This window comes from Anolis carolinensis, unplaced genomic scaffold (assembly GCF_035594765.1).
Source record: "Anolis carolinensis isolate JA03-04 unplaced genomic scaffold, rAnoCar3.1.pri scaffold_13, whole genome shotgun sequence".
Taxonomy (NCBI): domain Eukaryota; kingdom Metazoa; phylum Chordata; class Lepidosauria; order Squamata; family Dactyloidae; genus Anolis; species Anolis carolinensis.
Genome location: NW_026943824.1, coordinates 4,853,815 through 4,878,736, shown reverse-complemented (window position 1 = coordinate 4,878,736; position 24,922 = coordinate 4,853,815). Strand labels below are relative to the sequence as shown.

Here is a 24,922-nt window from a genome sequence, read left to right as displayed (position 1 = left end):
CTTGGATCATTTTTCCCTTGTATTCTTTCAATTAGTCATGTCTTTCAAATCATCTCAATTTATGGAGATGTTGTCCATTTTTTCACCAAGATTTTTTCAAATTGGGTTGCCACTTCCTCTAAAGGCCATGATAATGTGACTTGACCAAGATCATCAAATGTTGTGATCTCCATGGCTAAGCTTAGATTTGAAGCTGGTGTCCCAGAGTCACTGCACAACATTCAAAGAAATACATGACGCTTTTCTAATATTTGCCAGTGTTGGGCAAGAAAGCTTTAAAGACATATTTGCAGGGGCCATCATCTCTTAATAGTGAATGTCTCCAAGCACAGGGTCCTATTTTAAAATCAGAAGGGAGTGAAAGAGCTCATTGGAAAGGCTCACATTCTTGTTTTTCCAAATGTATATAGTAGCAACAGTAAAGTGGCAAGATTTATTTACAATCACTTAATATAGTTGTATGCCACTTCTCCTACAGATCTGCAAAACAGCAACAGTAACGCACCAAAGACAAAGCAATTATATATTTACTAAACAATAGCATCTCAAAGGTGAAACAATTGTGTATAACTAAACTAGAGAATGATACACATAGACTTATATTAAAAGTTCATTACAAAGTATGAGGTAGCTCTGTTTTCTAAAAAGCTACCAGTGATGAAAATGGAAGGGAAATAATAATAATAATACAGTAGAGTCTCACTTATCCAAGCTCCGCTTATCCAAGGTTCTGTATTATCCAACGCAGTTTGCCTTTTAGTAGTCAATGCTTTTGTAGTCAATTTTTCAATAAATTGCAAAATTTTGGTGCTAAATTCATAAATACAGTAATTATTACATAATGTTATCATGTACTGAACTGCTTTTTCTATCCATGTTTTGGTGCTTAATTTGTAAAATCGTAACATAATTTGATGTTTAATAGGCTTTTCCTTAATCCCTCCTTATTATCCAACATTTTCGCTTGTCCAATGTTTTGCCGGGCTGTTTATGTTGGATAAGTGAGACTCTACTGTAAGAATAACAACAACAACAACAACAACAACAACAACAACTTTATTTTTATATCCTGTCTCCATCATAACAACAACAACAACAACAATTTAATTTTATATCCTGCCTCCATCATAACAACAACAACAACAACTTTATTTTTATATCCTGTCTCCATCAACCCAAAGGGACTCAGGGCCAAGCCCAGTTAACCACAATAACACAAAATAAAATACAGTAGAGTCTCACTTATCCAAGCTAAATGGGCCGGCAGAAGCTTGGATAAGCAAATATCTTGGATAATAAGGAGGGATTAAGGAAAAGCCTATTAAACATCAAATTAGGTTATGATTTGACAAATTAAGCACCAAAACATCATTTTATACAACACATTTGACAGAAAAAGTAGTTCAATACGCAGTAATGTTATGTTGTAATTACAGTAGAGTCTCACTTATCCAACATAAACGGGCCGGCAGAACGCTGGATAAGTGAATATGTTGGATAATAAGGAGAGATTAAGGAGAAGCCTATTAAACATCAAATTAGGTTATGATTTTACAAATTAAGCACCAAAACATCATGTTACACAACAAATTTGGCAGAAAAGGTAGTTCAATATGCAGTAAGGCTACATAGTAATTACTGTATTTACGAATTTAGCACCAAAATATCACGATGTATTGAAAACATTGACTACAAAAATGTGTTGGATAATCCAGAACATTGGATAAGCGAGTGTTGGATAAGTGAGACTCTACTGTACTGTATTTACGAATTTAGCACCAAAATATCACGATATATTGAAAACATGGACTACAAAAATGGCTTGGATAATCCAGAAGCTTGGATAAGTGAGGCTTGGATAAGTGAGACTCTACTGTACATACATAACAAAAGAGAGAATAAGGAGGGATATGTAGATTCCACACATTTCTTAAAAACTAATAACGTAATTCAATTAAAACTAAGTTGTGGCCAGCATAATGGCACACAAATCTCCCTTTCTTGTAAGTTCGGTGGAAAGCCATGCCTGCCACAGCTGGTATTTTCAAACCATTTTCAAGCCCAGTCCCACGATAAGTGTATTGTAGTAGTCTGTGACACCTGTATAACAAGCGAGCTCAAAGTATACCTAGGAAAATGTGCATCTATGTAAACCAGGAAAGAATTATCCAAAGAATACAGCTGCATGCAGAGCGGCCAACTTTGCATTTAAAATCTGAAGACATCTGCCACACCAAAGCTGACCTAACAGTGAACTTCCAGGGCTCTGCTTCTCAAGATTAGAAATACAAATAAGCCCCTGGATAGGTTTCATGCATCCAAGAGATAGGACTCTCAGATCTTTTTGCGCTCATTCACTTCAATGGAATGCTGCAACCAACAAAAGATAGCGAAGAGCAGGGAAAGATAAGCATCCGTAACCCATTCAATCAAATATGGTGTTAGATTCTTCCGACTAAAAAAATAACAAGATTGGGAAAAGGGAACTTATGTTTGTGAGAACTGTGACGATAACGTGGCATTGCTCAACATAAGCAATACTCTTATTAAATGCCTTGTTGAGTGGTATTTCCATATTGAGACATGCCTTCAGTTGCTACTGAAATGCATTCAAAGTGTGTACAAGGCAGAAATACAGGGCGCTAATGAATTTTAAACAACTGCATGAACCATTTATAAAATCACTAGCTGTGCCCGGCCACGCGTTGCTGTGGCCAAGTCTGGTGATATGGGAAATAAAGTATTGAGGAACTGGTGGTAGTTAAGGTAAAGGGTCAAGGTTTTACCTTACATTAAGTCCATTATAAATGGGTTATATAACTGTGTGGAAGGGCCTTGAGTCTACACTGCCATCTAATCCAGTTAAAATCTGATAATCTGTATTTTATAGGCAGTGTGGAAGAGGCCTAAGTGAGGCCTAACTCTGCCTGTCCCCTGGGTGAGTGGGTTGCTAGGAGACTAAGCTTAGCCTTCTAACTGGCAGCAATTGGATAAAAAGAATTCTTCCTCTCCCTCTAATTAGGACTTTATTTTTCTTTTCTTTTTGTTGTATGAACCTAGAGGCGTGGATGATGGGTTGTGCTGTCAATTTTTGAGGTTGTGGGGTGTTTAGTTTTGTTGTTTTGGCAGTCGCGAGGATTCCATCACTCTTTTATATATATAGATATAAGCTGCTCAGAGTCGCTTTTATCTCAAACAGACTGATTCATGCCTTGGCGATTCTGTCCATTTTTAATGCGGAGTGTATTACTGTGGACATGTATATAGACATAACAGAATTTACACCTCAGTTACTTATTGAATAGCAAGTGTAATACAGAGAGACATCAAGTGGAAATTTTACATATCTGGGAGCATTATATATGCCATCAGTTTTCAAGGAAACAGCAATGTTCTGCTGTTAAAGTTGGGTGCAAAGACTGCCACTTTTCCATGCTGGCTTTAAAAAAGATAAAAAGGAAGGGAGAAAAGATAAGCCCTTCCTGCTACAAATACATAAAGACCAACACGACTCAGTGTGCAGCCGAAAAGGCCTAAGAGATAAAATATTTGCCTTGAGCTGCATCTGAAAGAACCGCAGATAAGAGAAACTTGGAGACTGGTTTAGGTCTCTACCAACAACAAAACGTCTTATGGTACCTTAAAGATTAATCGATTTATTCTGACATATGTGTTTACAGATTAGAGTTCATTGCATCAGATCGGGAAGTGTTATCCTCAGTTAGTGGACATACACAAAGGTTCAGCAGGAAAAAGAACAATAAGCATCAGGGCAAAAAAAAATGTTGAAATGTATGAAACAAATATGGAAAAGGACCTTGAGGTTATTGTTGAACGCAATTTGAACACGACCCAGAAGTGTGATGCTGCAGCAAAGAAAGCAAGTACTATCTAAGACTGCATTAAGGGAAATAATAGTCCTATTATATTCCGCATTAGTCGGGCTTCATCTGGAGTGCTGTGTTCAGCTCTGGGCGTCTCATTTTAAGAAGGAGATAAACAAGTTGGAGCAGGTTCAGACAAGGGCAGAAAGGATGATAAGATGCACTGAGGACAAAACATAGGTGGAAAGGTTGAGATAGTTGAAGAGAAGACTGAGGGTTGGTAGACATGATTGCATTCTTTAAATAGCTCAATGGCTGCCACGGAAAGGAGGATGCAGGCTTGTTCTCTTGTGCACCAGGCCTAATGGTTTAAAGTTACAACTGAACTTTAGAGGAAACGTCAGCCATGGGCCAATGAAAGAGGTGGTGGTGTCTCTTTCTTTGGATGTCTTTAGAAAAAGACCTGCCGGGGATGCTTTAGCTTGAGTTCTTCCATTGAGCAAAGGTTGGACTTCCTAGGTTAAGAGGCCCTGTCTACCTCTATGGATTCTATAAATGTGTATTCGATAAATCACAGGTAGAAGCATTTTGGGGAACGAACAGAGAAATGTCCAAGTCAGCTATAGATATTGTCCAAGCAAGGGAAACATACACATATATAGGTAAAAGGTAAAGGTTTTCCCCTGACGTTAAATCCAGTCATGTCTGACTCTGGGGGTTAGTGCTCATCTCCATTTCTAAGCCGAAGAGCCGGCGTTGTCCGTAGACACCTCCAAGGTCATGTGGCCATAGGCATGATTGCATGGAGTGCTGTTACCTTCCCGCTGGAGTGGTACCTATTGATTTACTCACATTGGTATGTTTTTGAACTGCTAGGTTGGCAGGAGCTGGGGCTAACAGCGGGTGCTCATTCCGCTCCCAGGATTTGAACCTGGGACCTTTTGGTCTGCAAGTTCAGCAGCTCAGGGCTTTAACACACTGTGCCACCATCCCTGGCCTTAGGTATCAACAAATGCAGGCCACTTTTATCAAGGGGAAATATTACGTGTCAGCATGGACACAGTATTATTATAGAAGCCATTATTATTTTTCTTAAGTTAAAAGGTAAAGGTTTCCCCTGACGTTAAGTCCAGTCATGTCTGACTCTGGGGGTTGGTGCTCATCTCCATTTCTAAGCCAAAGAGCCGGCGTTGTCTGTAGACACCTCCAAGGTCATGTGGCCAGTGGCATGACTGCATGGAGCACCGTTACCTTCCCGCCGGAGTGGTACCTATTGATCTACTCACATATTATTTTTCTTAGGGCTATCTTATTATTCTCCTGCCAAACTAGCAGTTCGAAAACATGCCAATGTGAGTAGATCAATAGCTACTTCTCCGGCAGGAAGGTGACGGCGCTCCATGCAATCATGCCATTGGCCACATGACCTGGAGATGTCTACAGACAACGCCGGCTCTTCGGCTTAGAAATGGAGATGAGCACCAACCCCCAGAGTCGGACACGACTGGACTTAACGTCAGGGGAAACCTTTACCTTTTATCTTATTATTATTATAATGCTGCTACGTTTGATAGACTGCAAAAAGAAAACCTTCCTGGACTGTTTCACAGAGAGACTTTACCCGTCTCTTTTTAATGAGACCACTGAATGAGAGATGCTCCAAAGCTCATTCCCCATCATGTTCCTATGGTATGTTTGAATTTGATAGGGTTTTTAAAAATTCTGCAATGGCATTTTTTGACTAGTAAATGCCTTTTTAATATACAAAAATGCAAATAGGCTTCTCGGAGAGGCAAACTGGCCTGAGGGCAGTAATCGGACCTCATGATGAATGCCCCTTCACCCTCCCGGCTTAATCACTCAGAGATATCACTGTGGAGGGCTTGATTTTGTAACAGAGCTCTCCGCCAATCGGCAGGCACAGCCCCAGCTTAAAGGATTATGTTGTGTATGGATGTGTTGGGGGAGGTCACGTGAATAAACGGAGCAGCAGCGGTGCCACTAACAACAGGGATGCGGCGGAGTCAGCATTCTTCCTCTAAGCTCTGCTATTGTTTACCCTTCGCAGAAATGAGACACCGGCGCTGTGGCTGAACTTGCACGGAAAAAGTTCCCATTGGAGGAGCACCATGTAGTTTGGCCTGCAATGAAGACCTGCATGGACTGAGGCTGGGCACCAGGTGAGTGAGCCCGCAGGCTCGCTTTATACAGCTTGCTCTTTTGAACAGAAATAAAAAATGTGTACTGTGCAATGGCATTCGTTCTGTAATGCACGCAGGCAGCTAGCGAACAGCGCCATCAGATTTCTGCATCAGAATGCAGCATGCAATTGTTTTGTGATTTGCAATTAAAAGAAAAGCCGTGATATGAAAGCATTGTTATGTGACTTTTCCAACAAGAATGAGGAAAGTATAGATGTATAACACCAATATCAATTCTAATTAGATCTCCTTTGATTTTATATTAAGCAATATTAACTTTTAAAGATCAGGAAAGCAACTCAGTGTACACTCCGAAATGGACCAAATAACATTCATTTAGTATTTTCTTTCCACTTACAAAACATAAAGTTTGAGGAAGACATACACCTACAATAGGAGCTACTATATGTTTCACATCTCAACATGTGTGTTTTATTTTTTACAGTAGAGTCTCACTTATCCAAGCTAAACGGACTGGCAGAACCTTGGATAAGTGAATATCTTGGATAATAAGGAGGGATTAAGGAAAAGCCTATTAAACATCAAATTAGGTGATGATTTTACAAATTAAGCACCAAAACATCATGTTATACAACAAATTAGACACAAAAAGTAGTTCAATAGGCAGTAATGTTATGTTGTAATTACTGTATTTATTATTATTTTATTTTATTATGACACAGCAAACAAGATAGACATGCTGGATTTCGTATCACAAAATCACCAGTTGAACACTTCCCAAGTATCTAGGACTGTGTGATGTATTTTCAGATGATGTGCGCAGATCTCAGCAGGGTGTATTTATTATTTATTATTATTTAGTTATTATTATTATTATTATTTTATTATGACACAGCAAACAAGATAGATATGCTGGATTTCATATCAAAAAATCACAAGTCGAATACTTCCCAAGTGTCTAGGACTGTGTGATGTATTATTATTATTATTATTATTATTATTATTATTATTATTATTATTATTATTATTATTCAGACTTATATGCCACCACTCCCCTAGGGCTCGGGGCGGCTTACAAGAGCAGGCTAAAATCTAACAATTTAAAAACATCTTTAAAACATCTTTAAAAAATCTTAAAAACACTATATTCCAATTTATGAATTTAGCACCAAAATATCATGATATATTGAAAACATTGACTACAATGGATAATCCAGAACCTTGGATAAGCGAGTCTTGGGTAAGTGAGACTCTACTGTATATCTAATATTAAATATACAGTATTAGGGTCAGCAACTAAACCTCTCCACCAGCAGTCTGGTTTCTTTTTAATTAAACTGAAGAGAAGAAAATAATAATAAAAACATAGACGTCATTATATCGTAGCAGACACGTGGGACTTTAATGTTAACACTGATTTAAAAAAACACGACTCTTATTTTGCAATATTATATGTATTCATTATATATACAGACATACAGCATTCTCATAAGTCTGGTGTCTCCATGTCGACTACAGAATTAAGCAAGACCAAAATGAAATGCTGTATGATCTTAGAACAAGGAGTCTTGCAGTACCTCAAAGATTAACAGATTAATCCATTGGAATATAGTCCATTAAAGTGTGTAAGTTTGGTACGTGGTAGGAAGAGAAACCCTGGAGTCGGGACAATAGCCAGACGCAGCTACCTGCAAAGGTATGCTCATGTATAAGAGATATTTTGAAACTTGTAACCAACACAGTAATATAGTCCTACGAGGACCCCAAGTCAAATTGCCACAGAAAAAAGACACAATTAAATCCCAAATAAAGTAGGATTTTAATGTCTTTGAAAATTTGGAATATGCTGGACATTAAGCAAAAAAAAATTAAATACCAAAAATAATCTTCAAAACAACAAAACAGCAGCCTAGACAATGAAAGAGAGAATAGTCATTACCAAATGACAAAATTATATCAATGCAATTAATTGTTCCCGTTTCAAGCACCTGCCCCTCAAAGTGGCACAGCCCTATCCTAAGCTTCCCAAAAATGTATTATTTTCATAGAAACTGAACAGGAGAGTCGTTGTTTGAAAAAAAAAAGATAATTAAAATTGTTTACATTGGGCTAATGAATATATGTAAGAAACAAGATGCAGGCGAATTAAGGAAGTTACTGTATATACTCGATTATAAGCAGACCCGAATATAAGCCGAGGCACCTAATTTTACCACAAAAAAACTAGGAAAACATTGACTCCAGTATAAGCCGAAGATGGTAAATTTCAGAAATAAAAATAGATACCAATAAAATTACATTAATTGAGGCATCAGTAGGTTAAATGTTTTTGCATATTGACATAAAGCTCAAATTTGAGGTAAGACTGTCCAACTCTGATCAAATCATTATTCTCATCTTCTTCAATGTAAATGTGCTTATGTATCCTTTTAATAATAATAGAGTAAAATAATACATGTAATAATGATAATAATAAATACAGGAAAATAATACAAGTAATAATAAATAGAGTAAAATAATAAATGCAATAATAATAATAATAAGATCAGAGTGAAATAATAATAATAATAATAATAATAATAATAATAATAATAATAATAAAATTAGGTAAAGGTAAAGGTTTCCCCTGACATTAAGTCCAGTCGTGTCTGACTCTGGGGGTTGGTGCTCATCTCCATTTCTAAGCCGAAGAGCCGGCGTTGTCCGTAGACACCTCCAAGGTCATGTGGCCACTGGCATGACTGCATGGAGTGCCGTTACCTTCCCACCAGAGCAGTACCTATTGATCTACTCACATTGGCATGTTTTCAAACTGCTAGGTTGGCAGAAGCTGGAGCTAACAGCGGGAGCTCACTCCGCTCCCCGGGGTTTGAACCTGGGACCTTTTGGTCTCCAGCTCAGTGCTTTAACGCACTTCGCCACCGGGGCTCCTGTAATAAAATTAGAGTAAAATAAATGTAGTAGTAGCAACAATAATAGAGAAAAATAATAAATGTAATACAGTAGAGTCTCACTTATCCAACATAAACGGGCCGGCACAATGTTGGATAAGCGAATATGTTGAATAATAAGGAGAGATTAAGGAGAAGCCTATTAAACATCAAATTAGGTTATGATTTTACAAATTAAGCACCAAAACATCATGTTAGACAACAAATTTGGCAGAAAAAGTAGTTCAATACGCAGTAATGCTATGTAGTAATTACTGAATTTATGAATTTAGCACCAAATATCACGATATATTGAAAACATTGACTACAAAAATGCGTTGGATAATCCAGAACGTTGGATAAGCGAGTGTTGGATAAGTGAGACTCTACTGTAGCAGCAACAATAATAGAGAAAAATAATAAATGTAATAATACCAATAATAATAGTGAAAAATAATAAATGTGCCATATATTCTCGAATATAACCTGACCCAAATATAAGCCAACCAGGATCCTCACCCGAGTATAAGCCGAGGGGGGCTTTTTCAGTCTTAAAAAAGGGCTGAAAAACTAGGCTTATACTCAAGTATATAGAGTACTTCTAAGTAAACTCTTTCAGTCAAACAGAAGCACATTGCACTAGAGATTAAGTAAAGGGTGTTTGCTTTATGTGTGAATAGGCAAACTTCTTCACAGTCTCAAACACAGGATGCCTACCCTCTTCACATGAACACAGGGAGAAATGTTCTGCTTCAAGACATTCCCTGACAGCATTTACATATTGGCAGTCCCAGAGAATCAGAGTTTCTTTCCCAACAGGAATCTGCTGTGCATTCAGCACAATGCGCTGCTCATAAGTCACTAGGTGGGCTTTCACTGGTTTTCCTGGGAGGAAGTAGCGTGGCATAATGGTTTCCAGGAGATGCACCATCTGTGCCTCCTGCCAGTCGGCTCCAACTGGCAGGAGAATGTCTATGGAGAACGGTCTCCCGGTGCCAAGTTCCATTCCTCTCCCCTGAACAAAGCCTAAGCTCTGGTGATTTCAACAAATGGAGTTCAGGGGCAGAGAATGGACTGTTGTTTCTGCGGTGCCAAATTCATTGAGACAGATTTAGTTCTGAAACAGCAGCCAAGCTTCAATAAAATCAACAGCACTGCAGTTTCTCACACTGGAGCTAAATCTGAACTGCTGTAGCTAAGCATTTTTCGACTGGGGGTGTTGGAGGGGGAAACCTGAATAAACTGCGTGAATTGCTTTAAAGAGTAAACCTTTTTTCGTGGTCCAAAAGACAGTCTATAACCCAAGTTCACAATACCAACACGGTGTTAGTTACAAGTCAGGGACTACAGTAGAGTCTCACTTATCCAAGCCTCGCTTATCCAAGTTTCTGGATTATCCAAGCCATTTTTGTAGTCAATGTTTTCAATGTATCGTGATATTTTGGTGCTAAATTTGTAAATACAGTAATTACTACATGGGATTACTGCATATTGAACTACTTTTTCTATCAAATACATGTAGTAATAAATAGAGTAAAATAATAAATATAATAATAAGAACAGAGTGAAATAATAAATGTATTAATAATAATAAAAAATAGAGTAAAATAAATGTAATAGTAGCAACAATTATAGAGAAAAATAATAAATGTAATAATACCAATAATAATAGAGAAAAATAATAAATGTACAGCAGAGTCTCACTTATCCAACACTCGCTTATCCAAGTTTCTGGATTATCCAAGCCATTTGTGTAGTCAATGTTTTTAATATATCGTGATATTTTGGTGCTAAATTTGTAAATACAGTAATTACTACATAGGATTACTGCGTATTGAACTACTTTTTCTGTCAAATACATGTAGTAATAAATAGAGTAAAATAATAAATATAATAATAAGAACAGAGTGAAATAATAAATGTATTAATAATAATAAAAAATAGAGTAAAATAAATGTAATAGTGGCAACAATTATAGAGAAAAATAATAAATGTAATAAATACAGTAATTACAACATAACATTACTGGATATTGAACTACTTTTTCTGTCCAATTTGTTGTATAACATGATGTTTTGGTGCTCAATTTGTAAAATCATAACCTAATTTGATGCTTAATAGGCTTTTCCTTAATCCCTCTTTATTATCCAAGATATTCGCTTATCCAAGCTTCTGCCGGCCCGTTTAGCTTGGATAAGTGAGACTCTACTGTAAATGCACATTTCTTTTCTTCTCCAGAGTAATTTCTATCTCTTTTTCAGTTCTGATGCTAACTCACACACCCATAGATTCCTGCACACAGCATGCAGATTTGTTGCTGACGGAAGAGAGCTATGCATTTGATCAGACTGCTTTCTGGGTTTCCAGTTCATTCCATTCACTTGCCATTTCCTGAAAAGTTTGCTATTGATTTTGCTAGACTCCCATCGATCTTTTATCCTTATTAAAACATTACAGGAGGGCAGAAAAGCGTTTCCTACTTCAGTGGAAGATCAAAAGCATTCCTCATTTCTATCTGCCACCATCTTGGTAATGTGCGAGACAGTTTCAACTGAATATTGCATATTCATTTATTTTGCAGCGCATAGATATTCAGACAGCACATGTCAACACATCATTACGTGCCCATGTAAAACCTCTACGCCATTAATTGCTAAAGGCTGGTGAAATGAAACCAGTACGGAACCAGTACATCCACTAATTGCAAACTGGATGGCCAGCATCCAAGATATTACCCAAGGACTTGGGTGTGATCCATGAGATTTTCAGTTCTGACTATAGTAGAATTTGAAGGTAAATCCGAGCCCCCGATGGTGCTGAGTTGCTGAATTTGCTGACCAAAAGGTCGCAGGTTCGAATCTGGGGAGCGGTGTGCGCACCCGCTGTCGGCTCCAGCTTCTGCCAACCCAGCAGTTCGAAAACATGTAAAAGTGAGTAGATCAATAGGTACTGCTCTGTTGGGAAGGTAACGGCGCTCTATGCTGTCATACTGGCCACATGACCTTGGAGGTGTCTACGGACAACGCCGGCTCTTCGGCTTAGAAATGGAGATGAGCACCAACCCCCAGAGTATGAGTAGATCAATAGGTACTGCTCTGGTGGGAAGGTAATGGCATGCCAGCCACATGACCTTGGAGATGTCTACAGACAACGCCGGCTCTTCGGCATAGAAATGGAGATGAGCACCAACCCTCAGAGTATGAGTAGATCAATAGGTACTGCTCTGGTGGGAAGGTAATGGCATGCCAGCCACATGACCTTGGAGATGTCTACGGACAATGCCGGCTCTTCGGCTTAGAAATGGAGATGAGCACCAACCCTCAGAGTATGAGTAGATCAATAGGTACTGCTCTGGTGGGAAGGTAATGGCATGCCAGCCACATGACCTTGGAGATGTCTACGGACAACGCCGGCTCTTTGGCTTAGAAATGGAGATCAGCACCAACCCCCAGAGTATGAGTAGATCAATAGGTACTGGTCTGGTGGGAAGGTAATGGCATGCCAGCCACATGACCTTGGAAATGTCTACAGACAATGCCGGCTCTTCGGCTTAGAAATGGAAATGAGCACCAACCCTCGGAGTTGGACACGACTGGACTTAACGTCAGTGGAAAATCTTTACCTTTACCTAAGGCAAATCCACAATTTTAGAATCTCAATATCAACCATGATTTGTCGAGAGAGCTTGCCAGTCATCCCACTCACTGACCAAGCTTCCCTGGGCAAGTGAATCTAGTCTGGCCACTGAAAAAAGAAAGGCAATAAAGGCTGGCTCCTTTCCAATGTGTTCAACTACAATTCCTATCAACCCCAGTCAGCACAAGGCACAAGGAGAGCAGAGAAAGGTGTGAAATAAAGGGCAAAAACTAAGCATGGGAATGACAGAGAGCAAGAGGAAATCTTTATACCAACATTCTCACTTCTAGGCCTCAACGTCATTCTTCCCCAAGGTTTCTCCACCTTGAACCATTGTGAATAAGAAAAAGGGAGAAAAAGAACATTTTTGGTCCATCTTTCAAAAATCACAGAATGTCTTTCATTATATGATAGCGATGGCCCAATAGGATGCAGTGAAGTCGGAACGTTCCCAGTAGTCAAACTGGTAATGGGCGCCACCACACAATCTTAAATGACAGGTTTGGGAGAAGGGCTGCAAGTTATTCATGCCAACACCCTTGACCAAGCAGGATTTTCTTTTATACTAACCCAAGAGCTATTTTATCTCTGTTCAATCAAATACCTGGGTTATAAATAATGGTGACTCAGTCAGGCACAGGTGAAAGATTATCCTTTTGCCCAATCTGCCTTCCCCACTACAATGCCTTAAACAACGTCATGCAGTTTGATATGCTACAGGAGGAGCCCACAACATTACCCGAGTCTTAGTTATTGGCTTTTGAAACAATGCACACCATTTGTTGCTCTCTTGAATTTCACAATCTGCCTTGGCTATGCTAGATTGGAATCTTGTTCTCTGGTGATTATTTTTTCACTATAGAAGTGCCCACAATCAGTCAAGCACGGGACTAATTCTCAAGATGACGTACAAATGCGAAACAATCCCTGCAATATTTGGCACTACATTGCTGAGCCCTGGCTTTGAGAACTCTATCTGTGATTTTTTTTTCCATGTCAGGAGCAACTTGAGAAACTGCAAGTCGCTTCTGGTGTGAGATAATTGGCCATCTGCAAGGATGTTGCAAGCATTACTGCAAATTGTACTACTTTTTCTGTCAAATGTGTTGTATAACATGAAGTTTTGGTGCTTAATTTGTAAAATCATAACCTAATTTGATGTTTAATAGGCGTTTCCTTAATCCCTCCTTATTATCCAACATATTCGCTTATCCAACGTTCTGCCGGCCCGTTTATGTTGGATAAGTGAGACTCTACTGTCTTGAAAACATTGACTACAAAAATGGCTTGGATTATCCAGAAGCTTGGATAAGCGAGACTTGGATAAGTGAGACTCTACTGCAGGGGTCCCCAAACTAAGGCCCGGGGGCCGGATGCGGCCCATCGAAGCCATTTATCCGGCCCCCATGGCAACCATCATCATCATCATCATCATCATCATCATTATTAACATTGAGGCTGGGTGGCCATCTTTCAGGGGGTGCTTTGCTTGTACTTTTGGTGCACAAAGGCAGGAGGGGATTGGACTCAATGGCCCAAATGGTCTCTTCCAGCCCTCTTTATTACCATTATTATTATTATTATTATTATTATTATTATTATTATTATTAACATTGAGGCTGGGTGGCCATCTGTTAGGGGTGCTTTGAATGTGCTTTCGGTGCACAAAGGCAGAAGGGGATTGTATTCAATGGCCCAAAGGGTCTCTTCCAGCCCTCTTTATTATTATTATTATTATTATTATTATTATTATTATTATTATTATTATTATTATTATTATTAACATTGAGGCTGGGAGGTCATCTGTCAGGGGTGCTTTGCTTGTGCTTTTGGTGCACAAAGGCAAAAGGGGGTCAGGCTAAATGGCCCAAGGGGTCTCTTCCAACCCTCTTTGTTGTTGTTGTTGTTGTTGTTGTTGTTGTTATTATTATTGCTCGGTGGCCAACTATAGTCCGGCCCTCCAACGTTCCGAAAGATCGTGAACTGGCCCCCTGTTTAAAAAGTTTGGGGACCCTGCTCTACTGTATTGCTAAATAGCTACTCTGTGTTCATTTTTCACTTTTAATTTCCAAGCAAAGCCTCTGTATAACCTGTTCTCTATCATTGGAAAGTTATATTGCCCGGAACACAAATCTGAGTTTCCTAATAACAGCTTCCTGTAAGATATTCCATATCCTCAAAGGAATCTGCCAGCTGATGGCAAAGCAATGCGGGGAAACTAGCCTGAAGAAACTGACAACAAAAAAAGTGTAACCCAACACCAAATCGGAGTATTCCAGGAACATGTCCCTTTCCTCCAATCAATCGGAAGCAGCCTAAGACTCAGTGGAGTGTAATGTCAGGAACCACACCTCTTGGAGATCAGCCTCCCCATTTCTTGAAATTGTCTGTAAACAGAGAAAGGGAGGAGCTAGGCACGGCTTGCCAAGAGAAGCAGTAACTTTGTGAGTAATTTACTAGTGGAAAAACAAGTGCAGCAGTGCACGGGCAGGCAAAGAGAGCACTGGGCTTTGAGTGATCACAGAGGCTCCCTATGGATCCAAAGAAGGAAAATGCAGCACATTTGGGCATGCTTTCTTCAAATAAAACCTTATCTACTGGGCATACTTGGACTTTGGAGTACAATGGAACATGCTGCACGAACTGAAGGTAGGAGTTGGAGAGGTTTGGGCAGCAGTAGGGATGGTGAGTTTGAGGCACAGGACAGGGGAGCCGAGAGAAATAAGAAACCACTGTCAATACAAAAGTAAAGCCAGCAGACAGCTTCAGAAACAAAATCCAGAAATGTAGGGTTTTTTCCATGTCAGGTTTAGTTCTGGAGAAAACACTTGCAGCACATGTGCATGTGTACAAAGAGAGATTACTTGCTCCAAGGCATATTACTGTACTGTATTGGTCGTGCATTTAGTACAATCATGCTTAAAGTACTGCAAGAACTCAGTTTTTAAATCTGAACAATAAGAAATAATGATGGGTGGGTATTTAACAGATTTATTACAGATGCTTAAATCATGGTGTCAGGAAGAGGCAGGAGAAGAATCTTGATTCTTTTCTTAAAGGATTCTTACCATGTACTTTCTGTAATTTAATTTGCAACATAACAGAATGCAGAGAGAATGATTTTGCTCACAAACAAAAACCCTGATTTTTGCAACTCAACTTTTCAAACTCTCTCCTTCATAAGAAATATGTTTGGGATTTAGTGATATTACATACGTGCTTTAGGGTTTAGTTTGACAGTGTATAAAACTGATAAACACATGGGATTTTACTTTCACTGTATATAAAAAAGAAATCTTACAAAACCTATTTCTGCAACACTAATATAACCTCCAGATTTAACCCCAGCATCTTCAATATACAACTGGAAAAAGAACTATTTCTGCTTGAAATCTTGGTGAGAGTGAAGAAACCTGGATTAGATGGAACAGTAGCTCCACGTCAAGATCTATATATTAAAATAAGGATTTTTGTTTCAGTAACTGTAAAGTTGAAGTAGAAACTTGCCCACTGCTCTAGATTTTTAAGATAAGCCTAAAGTTGTTCAAGGCTCATAAAGTAAGTTATGCAAATCCCATTATTTAATAAAAGAGGAAAATACTATAAACAGAAATAACACACCTTTAAATTAAGCTTTGATCAAAGCAGTTGTAGAAATGTTTATTTGGTGCTCCTGTGTGGGAAAGCATCTTATATGAAGAAAAAGGAGTTTTAAAAAGAGGAATTATCAAATTCTTTTTATATAAGTCTGATAAAAATTGGTTTGATTCTTGAGATGGAAAAGTGGTACGTAATTATAAATGCAAAGAGAGCACATGTCCATATTTAAAGCAGCATTATGTTGAACCAGGGACAGGTTTTCCAGCTCTACACCTACGCAAGTACTTTGACACCTTAGCTATTTTTGTGTAGTTGAGAGGCAACTAAGCTAATCTGTATTTACAAATCTCAATCTACTTAAAATCATGAGGTTCCCTCATTCCAACCTGCTGAGTAATAAAAACTGAATTCATTTATTAATCGTCACTACTAGGCTCATTTTGTTTTCTTATAAAGAAGACCAAAAAAAGCACATACAGGTAGATCCTGTATATAGCAGAGGAATAGTTAAAAGGGGGAAATTTAGATGCCCTGGGAGAAACCATGATGGAGAACCCAATATATCCACAAAAGAACAAAGTGCAAAATAAAACAAAACATTCAGTATAAAGAACTGGAAGGCACCTGGCGCATTGCAATCTTATATACACCATTAAAAAGATGACATCGGGCAACTTTAAACATTTCTAAGTGTAAATTCTTATGTAATGATTAAAGCTAGGAAAAAGGATTGCATGAAAATCCATTAAAAAAAGCAATAACAGTTATTACTGCTATTTTATTTACTCAATTGCTTAGTCACCACAAAGCACTGCACAGAACCTGCCTTAGATTTATACATGAGTATATAGTAAAGGTTTCCTCTGACATTAAGTCCACTCGTGTCCGACTCTGTGGGTTGGTGCTCATTTCCATTTCTAGGCCGAAGAGCCGGCGTTGTCCATAGACACCTCCAAGGTCATGCGGCTGGCATGACTGCATGGAGCGCCCTTGCCTTCCCGCTGGAGCAGTACCTATTGATCTACTCACATTTGCATGTTTTCGAACTGCTAGGTTGGCAGAAGCTGGAGCTAACACCGGGTGCTGAAACCGCTCCCGGGATTTGAACCTGGGACCATTCGGTCTGCAGTTATAATCACAGTTATTACTGCTATTTTATTTACTCAATTGCTTAGTCAACACAAAGCACTGCACAGAACCTGCCTTAGATTTAAGCCGCTCCTCATAGGGCTTGTTCTTCAAGGGTCTGGAGAACAAGCCCTATGAGGAGCAGCTTAAAGAACTAGGCATGTTTAGCCTGCAGAAGAGAAGGCTGAGAGGAGACATGATAGCCATGTACAAATACGTGAGGGGAAGTCATAGGGAGGAGGGAGCAAGCTTGTTTTCTTCTGCCCTGCAGACTAGGACGCAAGGGAACAATGGCTTCAAACTCCAGGAAAGGAGATTCCACCTGAACATCAGGAAGAATTTCCTCTCTGTGAGCGCTGTTCAGCAGTGGAACTCTCTGCCACGGAGTGTGGTGGAGACTCCTTCTTTGGAGGCTTTTAAGCAGAGGCTGGATGGCCATCTGTCAGGGGTGCTTTGAATGTGATTTCCTGCTACTTGGCAGGGGGTTGGACTGGATGGCCCATGAGGTCTCTTCCAACTCTACTATTCTATGATTATACATTATTATATACAGTACTAGCTGTGCCCAGCCACACGTTGCTGTGGCGTTGTCTGGTGGTGTCTGTATTTTATAGGCAGTGTGGAAGAGGCCTAAGTGAGGCCTAACTGTGCTGTCCCCTGGGCTGAGTGGGTTGCTAGGAGACCAAGTGGGCAGAGCTTAGCCTTGTAACTAGCAGCAATTGGATAAAAACAATTATTCCTCTCCCTCTAATTAGGACTTTATTTTTCTTTTTGTTGTATCAACCTAGAGGCGTGGATGAGGGGTTGTGCTGTCAATTTTCGAGGTTGTGGGGTGTTTAGTTTTGTTGTTTTGTAGGTCGCCAGGAATCCATCTTTTATATATATAGATAACAATGTATTCCACTTAATATTCACATTATAAAATGATGTTCTGCCATATTACAGTAGAGTCTCACTTATCCAACACTCACTTATCCAATGTTCTGGATTATCCAACACTTTTTTGTAGTCAATGTTTTCAAAACATCGTGATATTTTGGTGCTAAATTTGTAAATACAGTAATTACTACATAGCATTACTGCGTATTGAACTACTTTTTCTGTCCAATTTGTTGTATAACATGATGTTTTGGTGCTTAATTTGTAAAATCATAACCTAATTTGATGTTTAATAGGCTTTTCCTTAATTCCTCCTTATTATCCAACATTTATTTATTTTATTTATTTATTTTTCAAACTTATATGCCGCCACTCCCCTAGGGCTCAGAGCGGCTTACAAGAACCAGCTAAAATCAACAATGTAAAAAACATCTTAAAAACATCTTTAAAAGACATCTTAAAAACATCCTAAAAGCACCTTTTAAAACATCAACAACAGAACTCAAAAGCCTGCCGAAACAGATGTTATATATATTCACTTATCCAACATTCTGCTGGCCTGTTTATGTTGGATAAGTGGGACTCTACTGTATTTCAAACTTCCACATTATTTAGCATATATGGTTGAAACAGAGAAAAGGGTGGGCATTTAATTTGTTTTTGTTTAAACAAGTGTATTTATTTACTTTCTTTTTCTCCCTTTAGAAAAGCTGGTAACCAGCAAACCTCTCCAGACCTTTTAATTTCACTATGTGGAGCTGTGACGCTTTCAATGGCACCAAAACCACGGAGGACCAGCATCTCTGCCATGAGTTCCACCTCGTGCTTTCCATCTTCTCTCTGCTCTACCTCATCATCTGCTTCCCCATTGGCCTTTGCTACAATGCCCTGCTGGTCCTGGTCAACCTCTACAACAAAGCAACGATGACCATGCCAGACGTTTACTTTGTCAACATCGCCATTGCTGGCCTCATCATCAGTGCCATCGCGCCCATGTACCTTCTGGGACCGGCCAGTACCAAATGGGCCATTTGGAGTTTCAACAATGAAGTCTACATCACCTTGCTGATCTTGTTCAACGTGTCATCCTTGGTGATAATGTACTCTACCACCCTGCTCAGTTTGGACTACTACATTGAGCGTGCGCTGCCAAGAACGTACATGTCGAGTGTATACAACACCAAGCACGTGTGTGGGTTCATATGGGGGGGAGCCATGCTGACCAGTTTCTCGTCTCTCCTCTTCTACGTCTGCAATCACGTCTCCACTAAAATAATCGAATGCTCCAAGATGCAGAACAAAGAAGCGGCGGACGCCATCATGGTTTTTATTGGTTACATCGTCCCCGCCGTTGCGGTGTTGTACGCACTTGTGTTGATTCTGCGAATACGCAAAGAGGCGACGCCACTGGACCAAGACACTGGAAGACTGGATCCGTCAGTGCACCGGCTTTTGATTGCCACCGTGTGCACACAGTTCACTTTATGGACGCCTTATTACATCACACTTCTAGTAAACACTTTAACAAGCATGCAAGGAAAAGTTATGGATGAAAACTACGTCCGAGTATTACATTTTACCAAGGGAGTGTCCAAATTCCTGGCTTTTTCTAGCAGCTTTGTCATGCCCCTCCTCTACCGATACATCAACAAAAACTTTCCACACAAATTGCGAAGGCTGCTTAAGAAACTGCACTGTGGGAACCAAGGGTGCTCTCATGAACGCACGGTCGTTCAGCAAGTCATAACGTAGGAATGAATGGATGCCGTGTGCCAAGCTTCTTCCCCAAGACTCTCTCGTGCGGAGACCACTTTGCCAGGATATCGGGGAAAAAAAGAGACAGTTTTAACACACACAGGGAGTAAAGACTTGCGGAAAACTCTACTGAGAATCTGTGGGTTAAAACTGTTTTGATTTCTGAGATTTTCAATGCACTGATTCAGTCTCACAGTATAAGCGTTGTTCTGATAATCCTGTCTGGAGAAAATCACTAGCAGGCCTTACTGAAGGCTTTGACTGAACATTTAGCACTTTGTAATCCTGTAGAGTTAAAAAAAGAGGTATTTTTATATAAAATAATATGATTTTTAATTTTACGAAGTAGTTTTAATTCAAGGTGAGGACAGCACCTTTTTAGTTAAGATCATCTCCACTAAGTCATACTGGTTAAATCGTGTAAGGTTCTAAACAATGAAGTACCAAGGATAATTTTACTTTAATATTTAATTACATCTTCTACATAATTACGCAATATTTTGATTGAAAAGAAACCATTATTTGAATTCTAAAATTGTTTGCAGATTTAGTTTTGTTTTAATGTATTCGCATTTTTCTATATTTAACAATGAACCAAAAAGTCCCAATTTATCTGCTATCCTTACTTCGCATTACAAAACATTTCAGTCAGTCAGAAGTAGCCACTTTTAAAGGAAAAGAAGTTCCTTTACATATTAAAATGAAGGAGTGCGTCAAAAAGTTTTAAGGTGAATATTAACAACCACAGAGTTAAAAGTATCTATATTGCTGTTATGGTCCACAAATATTCATGCAGACATACTGCATTCTTTTAATGACTGAATAAATATGCTTGCAGTTTTCAAGGTATTACTACCTTTGTAGTGGGAAAGGGGCAACTTCAAATATTTTCAATAATAGAAATTTATGATCTAGGCATTGACTGGCAGGAGAGATGGGAAAGACACAACTTAAGGGAACCTATGAGACTGTTTCATGTAGATTTATCGTTTCTGAAATGCAATAGTGCCTGAAGACTCTACAAGCTCTTGGGTTTTGTGCTGCTAAAGACCAGGCTTTTTGCCTCCCTGTATGATGCCAATTCTTTCCATTCTTTCTATATCAGATATAGCAAACTAGCCTAAACCAGCCTAGGCTAGGATCCAAGAACAGTGCTCCACATACATATGAACTCATTTTGGTCTCATGGTTGTCTCTTAAAAACGTGTACTGGAATACCCTGCAGAAAGAATGGAAAAATCAGTCAACTGACCTGAAAATGTGAGCAGGCAGAAATAATGCCTCAGATACATTCATAAGGCAACCAACAGTAAACATCTCTGGCACCGAGACAGTCTGCTGACTGCTCCACAAGTATACAGAACCCACTGTCTATGAAGAATCCAGGAACTAAAGTTGGTTCCTCAAAGAAATAGATGCTTTCTCTACTTTCTGTGGATTTTACTTCAGGCACAGGTCAAGCATCACTTACACAAAATTCCAGAATCCAAAACTATCCACAGGGGTGGCAGAGATAGTGAGACATCTTTGCTTCGTGATAGTTCAGTGTTAGCAAAATGCGTTTCGTACTCACAATTATTTATTTAAATGTATTGTCGAAGGCTTTCATGGCCAGAATCACTGGGTTGCTGTGAGTCTTTCAGGCTGCATGGCCATGTTCCAGAAGCTTTCTTTCCCGACGTTTCACCCACATCTATGGTAGGCATCCTCAGAGATTGTGAGGTATTACAACCTCAGAACCGCTGCGGATGCCTGCCATAGATGTGGGCGAAACGTCAGGAGAGAATGCTTCTGAAACATGGCCATACAGCCTGAAAAATGCACAACAACCCTAATTTAAATACTGTTTATAAAATTACTTTCAGGCTACGTGGATAAGGTGCACAAGAAGTCCACAAATTCTAGACACCCAACTTATATCCGACTCCTAGTTAAGAAGGGGGCGAGACAACAGAAAGTGAGAGAAATCTACCCCTTGGAAGGGAAATCCTTGGAATGGAATTATCATAGGGAAAAGGTGTTTCACAAATCCTTGTTTCCACAATAAGCCATTTTTTTCAAAATCCATAATCACATGGACAGAAAGTGAGGTGAAATCTTCTGAACAGAGAGAAAAACAAATACCACGGGGTTGTTAATCCTTTCCTCTTCTATCCAAAGCTCTCTCTTTCACATACATATATATGGATGGATGGAGTTACACTTAAAAAATTAATCTGTTCCAACATATATACAAATCCGACTTTAGAATTCAACTACAGAACTTGTCTCTAAACTGGGGACTGCTTGTATAAGAAGCAAAATGAATTTTGTGTTTAGACTTGGATGTATCTCCACAATAAGACATTACGCAAATACTGGTATTCCAAAATAAAAGACATGCAAAATACTTTGTTCCTAAGAATTAGAGGATACTCAACCTGTACATTCTTCTCCAAAGAGCCTGTGTTGTTATTGACCTAGGTTTCTTGCAGACTAGGGTTTGGATCCCCCTTCTGACATGGAAACCAAGCAAACTGCTTCTGAACACATCTTAAGCCAAAAACAACCTGAAGACAAACAACAACCAGGTCTCCATGTCTCTGATTCTGGTTCTCCAATAAGTATAATGCCTCTTTTCCCCCAAGAGGTACTTTTTATAGTTTAATTTCCCTGCATCTCCATGGCCTAAGCCGATTTTAAAGATAAAAATAAGAATATTGGTAAGAGAAGTGAGACTTCTTGATTTATTCCTTTCACTGGTAGTTTAACAATAAAACGTGGTAAGCAACGACCCTGATCTTTCCTTTTTACACTCTTCAGTTCTTCACGTAATTCAAAATGATATATTCAAAGCAGATTTTGAGAACCGTTTCGCATGTCTCCAGCTCAACCGTGTGCTCAACATCTCTGGATTACAAAAAGCGCTGTTTATATGTTTTGCAAAACATATCTGCTAAGGACTTCCTTTTTATTGAATGATACACATTCCTTCCACTACAGGGAGCAGTTATGTGGCCACACATTTTTATGGCATAGATTGCTGTCAAGAGATTCTGAGGGTTGAACTAAAATATATGTACACAGACTGGAAGTGATGAGCAACCTGCAAACCTATGGAAGCTCAGATATTAAGGGTCTTCTCAGACAGAAAAGGGAACACCAATCTCTATATTCATCAGAGTCCATGAAATCTCAGGCTTGAAGTCACCTAGGCTTTGACAGAAAAGTTGTATTTTTGCCTCTTATCCTTCAAGATCCAGTTAAGGTACATAGTTCCAAGACCTTGTTATCTTGTGATTTGCAAATACATCTGCTCCATATCAGAATACGAGGGCTATCCAGAAAGTAGATTACGTTTTGGAATTAAAAATTATGCATGCGCTCAACTTTCCCCCACGCTCGTCCTGGATCGCTCTTCTATTTCGCAAATGCTTGCAAGGAAGGTTATGGCGACCGTTTTTTGGGACAGGAAAGGTATGCTTCTTGCAAAACCTTAGAAGAGCGATCCAGGACGAGCGTGGGGGAAAGCTGCGGGAAGGGTTGAGGACGCAAGCCAAGCGGCAAAGTTTGGTGGGGAAGGACTTTCCAAACTCTTTTATCGCCATGACAAGCGCCTAGATTTCAATGGGGACTATGTTGAGAAGTGGTATTTGGGTCTGGCTTTCAACTGCATATGGTGAATGTTTTCTCCTATACTTTGTTCATTTTTTATTCCAAAATGTAATCTACTTTCTGGATAGCCCTCGTAGAATGCTCCACATTAGAATAGCCTTGTCCTCAAATATTTACAATAGAACCTCTAAGTACAAATGTCCCAACATAAGTATGTTTTAACTTGCAAATCTTCACTTAGCCTAGAGTAATGTTTTGACATAAGAACGCTGTTTTGACCTACAAGCAGTTCAAAAGAGGCCTCTTTGCACCCTAAACTAATTCTAACAGCAAGGCTGAGATTCCTAGCCGGAGCAGAAACAAGGCAGAAACTCCAGCTCCATGCGATTGCTTTTCTTGAGAAGTCCAGTTTGGAAATGCCATTCCAGAGATTGCAATCCACCCTGGTGCCTTAATGATGAAGAAACTAGTACAGAAATCTTTTGTAATAATTCAGAAATTTAAGAGTTCCATTTCAATGACTGAAGCTTTCTAGTTAGTTTGTAAATATGAACTAAACGGTACAGCATTATACTACACATTACTGTATATATGCAAAGAGAATCCGCCTACTGATGTAAAAAGAACAATTTAAAGAATCTATTAAATTATTTCTGAAGATTTATCAGCCATTTAAAAATAAGCTTATTGAGTCCTTAAGGTGTACTGTAGACAGACTTGAGCCTACAAAGAATCACGACAACAGTGCCATTATTAACGGTATTACTTTCTCTGAGAAATGATTCGTATATCTGAACATGCTTTATGATTTCTAGGTCTTCTCTAAATGGGAGAGATAGTTATGTCAAATCAATAAAATAATAAAACTCCTGAACTCTGTATCCACCTCTAATCACTTTGTTTCAAGGGTTATTAAGACTGTATTGGATTCAAAATGCCAGATAAGCTATTGCATGACTGAACAATATTTCTACCTCCAAATAAAGGAACATCGTAAGTAAGCCATACTATATTGTTGGTCAGAAAATGACCCTTAACCACAACCGCAATGATCTTGGGTCATTCTTTTTGCCACATGCATATTAACATAGGCTTTTTAAAAGCAAAACAGAAATGTCTGCGAGCTTGATTCGCAAGACAAAACTTCCTTTAGATATCAAGTTTCCAAAATGTGCTTCCAGTTCCAGGAAGCCACTGAGATATTGGTAAATAAGATGATACTTTGAAATATCATTTGATAAGGGACAGAAAGCAAATTGTATTATTATCAACTTCATCATGAAGAACAAACATCACAATATAGGGGTGCAAGAACACACATGAAGTGTCTATTATTCTGATTAAAAGACGGGCTATAAATTCTCAAAAAGAGGACGCACATGCTTAGTAATATGGCCAAATTTCTACTTTGCCA

General features: G+C 39.0%; 2 protein-coding genes across 7 annotated transcripts in view; one reads left to right on the top strand and one right to left on the bottom strand.

The window, feature by feature from the left end:
* Window positions 1–24,387, top strand: part of gpr146 (G protein-coupled receptor 146) — a 50,437-nt gene extending 26,050 nt beyond the window's left edge. The window contains exons 2-3 of one of the 3 annotated variants that reach the window (XM_062964210.1): window positions 5,893–6,004; window positions 18,865–24,387. In XM_062964210.1, the coding sequence (XP_062820280.1) occupies window positions 18,910–19,911 (1,002 nt within the window). In that variant the 5' untranslated portion in view covers window positions 5,893–6,004; window positions 18,865–18,909 and the 3' untranslated portion in view covers window positions 19,912–24,387. Of the gene's footprint in view, window positions 1–5,892; window positions 6,005–14,372; window positions 15,202–18,864 lie in introns of those variants that run through there. The other 2 variants (XM_062964211.1, XM_003225822.4) reach the window with 2 other exon arrangements.
* cunh7orf50 (chromosome unknown C7orf50 homolog) overlaps window positions 1–24,922 on the bottom strand; it is a 134,512-nt gene that overhangs the window by 59,295 nt on the left and 50,295 nt on the right. The window lies entirely within an intron of this gene.